General features: G+C 49.9%; 1 protein-coding gene across 1 annotated transcript in view; it reads right to left on the bottom strand.

Annotated features, from left to right (window-relative positions):
• Positions 1–8962, bottom strand: part of CDH22 (cadherin 22) — a 140422-nt gene that overhangs the window by 69736 nt on the left and 61724 nt on the right. The window contains exon 3 of the mRNA XM_017877905.1: positions 451–745. Within this exon, the coding sequence (XP_017733394.1) occupies positions 451–745 (295 nt within the window). The remainder of the gene's footprint in view (positions 1–450; positions 746–8962) is intronic.

The following is an 8962-nucleotide window of genomic DNA, read 5'->3' as shown; positions in this document are numbered from 1 at the left end:
TGTCCAGCTGTGCCTGTGTGTGTGACTCTGTCCAGCTGTGCCTGTGTTGGGGACTGGATCTATGAATGGGGTTGTATATCACTGTAGTGGTGAGTTGTATGCGGGGCTGGACTTGTGCATGTGGCGTGTCCAGATCTGTGGCTGTGTCTACATATGTGACTGGGTGTGGCTGTATGAGCACGTCTGAGGGCATCACTGTGTCCACATGCAGGTCCACATTCATGGGGGGGGCTCTGTCCGTGGAAGTGGCTGAGGTCGTGTGTGTGGTTTTGTCCAGGACTATGCTTGACCCCAGGGGGCACTTGAGCTCACATCTGTACCCTGTATCCTGGGTCAGCAGGCTCTTTCCTGTCCCTCCCCAGAGGATCAGCTACTCCCCTTCCCAGCAGGCTCGACTCCCCTTAGGGATCACCTTGATCCCACTCCCCACTCCCAGGGCCCACAGCCCACCTGTGGGTGAGAGTTCGGCCACGCTGCCAATATAGGGGCCGTGCAGGAAGCGGGGCTCACTGTCATTGATGTCCTGCACCTTGATGATGAACTCCGACTCGGGCTCCAGCAGGCGGTTGGTGGCGCGATCCCGAGCCTGGGCCCGCAGCGTGTAGAAGGTTTTCTGCTCGCGGTCCAGGCGCTCCATGGCATGAATGTCGCCTGTCAGCTCGTCGATCAGGAAAATGGTCCCAGCACCCTCGCCTGAGATGGTGTACTTGATGGCCCCGTCACCCTCGTCAGAGTCAGAGTGGATCTGGGGAGGCAGAGAGGAAGGCAAGGTGGAGGCTGAGGAGCAAGTTCCTCGTGGCTTCACTGTCCCATGCCTATTCCTGGGTGCCTATTCCTAAGCCCATCTCTTCTCCAACACATACACATCTTTAGTGAGGACACTGAGGCCCAGCAGCCATGCTCACTTACATCCCGGGCCTGGAGTGTTTCCTCAGTCCTCTGGGGCCCTCCCTGTCCCTGGACTCTACTTTCCCCTCTGCATTCAGAGTTATCAGCCTTGGAGGCAGATCTGAACATGGCCTCCCTGCTTACGACCCTCCAGTGGCTTCCCATTGCCTTCACAAAGAAGTCCAGCACCACTTCCACACCTCTCTCCCCTTTAGCAGCACAGCCCTGACGATCCTGCCTTGAGTCCTGTCCTTGTTTCTCTGCCCTTGGAAAGTCTACTCATCTTGCAAAGTGCAATAAAAATGCCACCTCTTTCAGAAAGCTTTTCTGGATCCTCAGTCTCTCCCCACCTCTGGGATCTCTCAGTACATCAAGCCATCGTGATCATGTTCAGCCTTGTAGGATGGCTGTAGCCAACACTTCTCAAACTCTAATGTGCATGCAGTTCACCTGGGGATCTTGTTAAAATGCAGATTCTGACTCAGTAGGTCTGGGGCCAGGCCTCAGACTTTGCATTTCTAACAAACTTCCAGGCTGCTGGTCCATGAGCTCACTGTGAATTACAGGTCCAGCACTCCCTAGACTCTGCACCACAGGAGGTTGGGGTGGCATCTTCCTCATCTTGGTATATGGAGAACCAGGCTCAAGACATGGCACATGGCAGGGAGTGAAGGGAGAGAGGAGGAAGGGATGTCAATTGAAAGAGCACCTTCTATGTGCTAGGCACTGGCTAAGCAATTTATGTACTTTTCTAGTTCAAGATACTTTTTTAAAAAACCTGCTAGAGTAGGTTTTGCTATCTTTATTTTACAGATTTTTTCCCCCATTTCCTAATGAAGATTGGAGAAGTGGGATGGGTTCTTCAAGGTCAGGCCACTGGAAGAGCTGGTCTGACTCCACACTGGGCTTTCCCATTCCATCTAAAGCCTCCGGAGAGGAGTCCAGGGGAGGGGAGAGACAGTGCAACCTGGCCCAGCCTTGGCTCTGACATCTCCCTGTGCGTCCTCACCCATCACTTTGCCTCTCTGGCTCTCAGTTGCTTCATCTGTAACACGGGAATCATATTAGCATCTTCCTCCCAGAGGTACTGGGGGTTTGCTGAGTTGAGAATCCACACAAGGCCCTTAGCAGGTGTTACCAGGTGACATTTACAATATTTAACAGCCAGCATGGTGGGTGCACTGCCCAGGCAGTGGTACTGTAGCAGGATCCCTGCTAGGCCAGGCAGGAACCCTTTGGTTGCTGGATCACAGAGAGGCCCAAGGGGCTGAGAGAGTTGGGGCGAGGGAGAGGAAAGGGACTATTTACTACAAGTATGGAGGTTTTTCATGGTTTTAACGACCAGTACAACTACACCAGTTTGTACTAGCTGAAAATCAGCCCTGTCTGAGACATAATGAGTGCCCAATAAATGGTAGCTATCGTTATTATTATATTATTACTAAATGTTAGCTATATATAACCAGGATTTAATCTAGGCACTATTAGGCTCCAGATTCCAGGCTGTTTTCACTGCCCTGAGATCTCTTGGGTGAGGAACCAGCAAGAAGTCTGTTTTCTTGCAATCAGAAACACCTAAGTCCTTATCTTCCAATGCCCAAATCTCCCAGGCAGCTTCGCGCAGAGGAAAATCCATTCCGATGAAGCTAATGGCTTTGGGCAGGTGCCTGCTCCTTTCTAAGCTTCCATGGAGATGGAGTGTGAATGAGAGAATCTCTAAAGTTCCTTTCAGGCTGGGGTGCTGTGAACCCCAGCCCACTCAGCAGAAGAACAGGTGCCCATGAAGTCATCACGAAGGGGGACAAAAGCCCATCCCCTGCCACGCAGGAGGAGCCGGGGTATAAATTCTGCTGGTAGAACTTTGTGTCTGAAAGGTGGATTATAGAAGTGCCATTTGGAAGATTGAATGGCCCATAAACATTTTCATATTTCATTAGCCGATTAATGGGCATCTCTCTCTTTTTGGCGAGTCTGCTGATTCTCAGCAGAAATTGCGGGGACTAAATGGAGGCGTCTGGTGGAACCTTTCCGGGTCCCCATCCTGTTATAGATTGCCCCAATTAATGCCCATCCTGGGCTCCACTGAGAAGCCTTCTTCCTGTCCAGTTACTGTTAATAGATTTCTCATAAGTGGCTGGATTGTAAAAACCTCATAACTCAGTTTAATGCCCCCAATAAAATTATTTCAGGACATCGGCCCTGAATCATTGGCAGTGCTGAGGATGAGGAGACCTGTCTCTCCTGTTTGCTGTTTATACATTTTTTCTACCATTGCCCCAAGGGAGATGGGATGAGAGGGGGTGATTCTGTTCCCTTTTGGGGTGCCTCTACCTGCTTCCCAGTCTGATCTGTTGTCAGCTTATTTCATCAGCAAACACTTCTGAGCAGTGTGATAGAATAAACAGCATTCGAAGAGATGCTTAACAGCTATAATCTTATTAGTCTTCATCATTGCCCTGTGAAACATTATCATTCCCATTTCTCAGGTTAGAAAACTGAGGCACAGAGAGGGGAAGTCATGTGCTGTGTCACGTGGCTAACTGCGGGAAGCACGCTCCTGACTCTACTACTCACTAATGTTGGGACCATGGGTTTGTCAATTTTACCTCTCTGAGCCCCTGTGTTTCCACCTGAGAAATCAGACCGAGCCCTACTTGGCACAGGTGTGGGGAGGATTAGATGAGAGCATGTTTACATTGACCTAAGCACTCTGCTAATGGTTGTTTCCTTCCCTTTCCATCTCCTGGCTCTCCATCACATCTCTGCAGCCCTTGATGTTTTAACTCAGACCCCAGGCAGGGCTCACTTATGAGTGAGGAATGGAGAGGAGGGCGTAGAGCCTAGTGGTGATGTCATCCTCTGTGGAATATGATGCAGAGCTCACCCTGGGGCCTACTGGCTGCTCTCTGGGGACTGCAGAGTCAGACAGGGGCAATCAGCCTGGGCAGGAGCTAAGATCTGGGAGTTACGAATTCAGGCCCAGCTGGGGCTGCCTGCCCTGCCTGCCTGGGTCCCAGCTCCAGAGTGAAGGGGGAATGCCTCTGGCTCTGCCCTAAGAAGATATTTCTCAGGACTCTCAGCTGTGAGTGGAGGATGGAAGATGGTGCTCTCATTTACTGAGCACCCACTATGTGTCAGACATGTGTTGCAGGCCATCTGCAGAAATTGAGCTTGACTTTGTGGGGTTTGCAAATGTATCCCTATTTTCCAGGTGAAGATACTGAGATGGCCGCAGGTCTGTTTGACTCCAAAGTCCAGTTTGGTTTCTCTGCAGTCTCTGGGAATCTGGCTAGTCTGCTTACAATGCCTGTAGCAGAGGATGAGGGAGAAAAGGGGAAGGAGTGGGCTACCGGGTGGCCACTGGGCTGCACAGCTTGGACAGTGGCCTTGACACCAGTCTTTTGCCCTGTGCCCTGCAGGCCACAGTCATCGGTGGCCTCTTCTCTGTAAGCCTCCATTTTACCATTTGGAAAAGAACCTCAAGCCACACATCAGGAAAGATTACGTGCTTTGGAGTCAGAATCAGCTCTGTACCAGCTTCAGCTTTGCCAGCGACCTGTGCACGCCCCTGGGCAAGTGGCTATCCTTCTCTGAGCCTCAGTTTTCTCATCTGTAAATGGGGCTAATATTGCTTCACCATATATATTCTGAAGATTCATAAGATAATATATGGAAGCTCCCTGCACTTAGTAGGTGCTCAATGTAAATTAGTTCCCTCTCCTTTTCCTGTGCTGGTCTCAGGAGGGGTTGAGGGGTCACCTAGTTCATCCTCTATCTCCTGATACAAGAACCACACAGACTCAAATCCTGACCCACTGGAGATCTAGGGTCCATGATCCAATCAATGCCTTCTTGTCTTTCAAACTCAGCTTGTTTCCTCCTCCAGGCAGCCCTCTCAGATGCCCTCTCATTTGGTTGAAGAGACCTCACCTGCTCCGTTCCTGTCCCGTACACAAACCCCTCCACTCCACACCCTCCTGTAACTTCTAGTGTTGCACATCTGTGTCCCCAGCTGTCATGGGCCTCAAGGTATGGACTAAGTTAGGTTTGTCTATGTCAGAACTCTCTGTGCCTGGCACACACTAGGTACCCTGACAATGCCTGCAGAGAAAATACAGGGAGTGGGAAAGTTGAATGTGTGTGTGTGTGTGTGTATGTGTGTGTGTGCACGTGAGTGTGAGTTTGCAAGCTCCTTGAGGGTCAAGCATCTGGCTGTTTATTCCAATTCCCCAGCACCCAGCACGGGGCACAGCATCAAACGTATTGAATACATGAATAATAAAGTATACAACTGTCATCAGACTCCCCCAGTTGTCTTCTGGGATTTCTGGAGAATTCAGCCACTCTTAAATCCCAGGTACACATGGACAATCGCTGGGAACTTAAAACACTCCAGGCACAGTTCTAGACCCTTTACTGCTATCTCATTGATGTCTCGTCTTGTGCATCAGAACTTACTCTCTCCCCATTGTGTAGGTGGGCAAACTGAGGCCCAGAGAGGGTCTAAACCCCACCTAAAGTCACACAGGTAATGACAGACGGCCCCAAAGCCTGACACCACATTCAGAGTTCTTTCTTTTTTTTTTTTTGAGACGGAGTCTTGCTCTGTCGCCCGGGCTGGAGTGCAGTGGCCGGATCTCAGCTCACTGCAAGCTCCGCCTCCAGGGTTCACGCCATTCTCCTGCCTCAGCCTCCCGAGTAGCTGGGACTACAGGCGCCCGCCACCTCGCCCGGCTAGTTTTTTGTATTTTTTAGTAGAGACGGGGTTTCACCGTGTTAGGCAGGATGGTCTTGATCTCCTGACCTCGTGATCCGCCTGTCTCGGCCTCCCAAAGTGCTGGGATTACAGGCTTGAGCCACCGCGCCCGGCCCAGAGTTCTTTCTACCACATCAAGTGTGGCCAGCCTTGGAGGAGAAATCCCCCTCAAGCCCCATCCCTTGATCATAAACAACACGAAAAACACAAGAGTGATGGTTTCTCATCCCAGGGGGCTGAAAAATGGGATTTATGAAGCCATTAATTACTTCCTCCTAATTAAATCAAAATTAAATGCGAGCAGAGGTACGTTTTCCTTATTAAAGACAATTAAACGGACAGTGCGGCTACGCAAATAAAATGAGTCCAGGATTTAAATGGAAGGCAAATCAAATAAAAAGCCTCCCCGGAATGAGGGGTCTGTTCACAACCGTGCTACTCGTAAACCAGGAGTTCATCAATTTTCTTTAAATATTAGCAACTTAATTAAATCTGCTCTCCTCCCCACTTTAATCCTGCCGTATATCTAAAATAGATCTCACCGCCTACAGGCGTTGGTCATAAGTGCTGACCCCATAATTCTATCTTTTTTTAAAAAAATTAAAAATCCTACAAAATCCACATCCAGCTGACAGAAGCCTCGGGGGAAATTACAGTTCGGAAAAGGGATTAGTCAGAGTACCCAGATTTTATGGAAATGCTGGGAGGTTGCTTTGAGGGTGGGTGTCGTGAGAAGGTCGGGGAGAGGTGCGCCAGGGTTGCCAATGGGGGCAGGGCCGCAGAAGGAGCTGTTCGTGTGGGGCCTGGGTGACAACCGCGGGGCCCAGCAGTTCCTGTGGGTGCTGACAGAAGCCTGGCGGCGAGTGATGGAGGAGGTGGTTGTAAAATAGGTTACCGTTGGGCACCTGGGGTTCACTCTGCGGATGGTGCTGTTGCTAAGCTACCTTTAGAACTCGACAAGGACGGATGCTCCGAGCGGCTCCCTGGGGTGGGGGGAACCAGGAAGCAGTGAATTAACTGAAACCGTGGTGAAGTCCTTTCTTCCTGAAGAGTGAGAGAGCGTGGTATGAGAGTGTGTGTTTGCATTCACGTGCGTGCCCACACAAGCACTCGTACATAAGGGGACAGGTGGCTTTTAAAAGCCCAAGCTCATATTCCTAGGGTGGGGAGCAGTGGGCTAATGACAAACTTCCCCCCACTTAGTGGTAAGAAGCTATAATGTTAAGTTGCCAAAAAGACTTTTTGGGATTTGGGGTGGGAGTTTGTAGTTAGATGGTACACTCAAGATGGTGGAACTCTCAATAATAGTGAGACTTACAAGGTGAGACTTAACAATAATAAAAGTGAATACTTACTGAGCACGTGCCAGGACCCAGCAAGTATTCTAGGTTCTTGATAAATACTAACTCATTGACTCCCCAAGGCCAGCCTTTGAGCTGGGTCCTAGTAATAGCCTCACTTAACAGATAAGGAAACTGAGGCACAGAGAGGGTGAATACAGTCAGCCCTCTGTATCCGTGGGTTCCACATCAGTGAATGCAACCGACCAAGGATCAAAAACACTCAGAAACAAAATTGGGTCTGTACCGAATATGTACAGACGTTTTTCTTGTCCTTCTCTAAACAATATAGTATAACAACTATTTGCATAGTATTTACACTGTATTAGGTATTATCAATACTCTAGAGATGATTTAAAGTGTACGGGAGGATGTGCATAGGTTATGTGCAAATGCTCTGCTATTTTATATTGGGTTTTGGTATTCACGGGAGGTCCTGGAACCAATCCCCCATCGAGAGATACCGAGAGACAACTGTAAAGTGCCCAAAGTTAGAAAGATCATAAGCAGCCGAGCTGGGAATTGAGCCCAGGCAGTACAGCTCCAGGTGGCCCTTTAACCACACACAATGCCACCTCTCATAAGAAAGTGCACATTGGGCAAATATTTGCAAAGAGATGAAACCTCTCCCTCCCTGGATGGAGTGCTTTTCTGGAGATGGCCTTGAGAGTAAGAGAGCAGGGCAGGGGCTCTGGGTGAAGGTGATAGAGGAGGAGGGTGACAAGTCCCAACAGCAGTGGCAATTGTGGAGAGAGGTTGCTGGGGGAAACAGAAAGGGCCCTGGGCCCAGCACAGTGCTTGACTCCTGGCAGTTGCTTAATATGAAGCTCTTGAAGTGAGCATGGAGATTGTGTTAGGAGACCTAGTTTCTTGGGTTAGTTCTGCAGCTATGTTGCTGTATAGCCTTGGCATGATCTTCTCTGCCTCTGGGCCTCAGTTTCCCCTCCTTCTAATGAAGGGAGCTACAGGCCCCTCCCCTGCTTACAGACTGTGGTTCCCTGAGATGGGGGTGGGGTCAGTTCATGCTGTTGAGGTGATAAAGGCTAGGTAGGGGCAGATGAAAGCGTGAGTCAGAAGCTGGTTTTCTCATCTTTTCAGGATGTGGGTGGCTGGGGAGGCTTTTGCAGAGCCCTAGCTGCTGGGCGGACAGCGGGGCTGAAGTGCCTGAGATGACCACTTCCTCTTACATTTAGGCAGATGCATCAGTCCTTTCTTGTGTCTCCGAGGTTTTCCTGGACCAAAGGCCTTTTCCCAGGTCTGGGAGTCTCAGAGGGGTCTGGAAAATCAGGCTGGGATTGGCCTCTTCTCTTTCTCTGTTGGGGGCTTAAAAGCTTCAACTCAGGGAGCCAGGCTCGGTGGCTCACGCCTGTACTCCCAGCACTTTGTGAGGCCAAGGCAGGTGGATCACTTGAGGTCAGGAGTTCAAGGCCAGACTGGCCAACATGGTGAAGCCTCATCTCTACTAAAAATACAAACATTAGCTGGGCATGGTATAATCCCAGCTACTTGGGAAGCTGAGGCAGGAGAATCGCTTGAACCCGGCCGTGGAGGTTGCTGTGAACTGAGATCGTGTCACTGCACTCCAGCCTAGGCAATAGAGCAAGTTTCTGTCTCAAAAAACAAAACAAAACAAAACAAAACCACCGCCACCACCACCAGCAACAAACACTTTGACTCACACAGATTCAAATCTTGGCCATGCCACTCACCCATGACTATGACTTTGCCCTCTGTTACTTCAGTTTCTTTACCTACCAAAGGGAATGATGATTTCTACCTTGCAGTTTAAGGGTTAAGTACTTTATATGGGAATAATAAAAAACAGCAACAACAAACAAGCCGCAGGCTGAACACTTTATGTGCTCTGTTTTCTTCTTTAATCTTCAACAACCGACCGGGCGCGGTGGCTCAAGCCTGTAATCCCAGCACTTTGGGAGGCCGAGGCGGGCGGATCACGAGGTCAGGAGATCGAGACCAT

The sequence above is a fragment of the Rhinopithecus bieti genome, unplaced genomic scaffold (assembly GCF_001698545.2).
Source record: "Rhinopithecus bieti isolate Rb0 unplaced genomic scaffold, ASM169854v2 scaffold_10347, whole genome shotgun sequence".
Lineage (NCBI taxonomy): Eukaryota > Metazoa > Chordata > Mammalia > Primates > Cercopithecidae > Rhinopithecus > Rhinopithecus bieti.
This window is presented reverse-complemented; position numbering and strand designations above follow the sequence as displayed.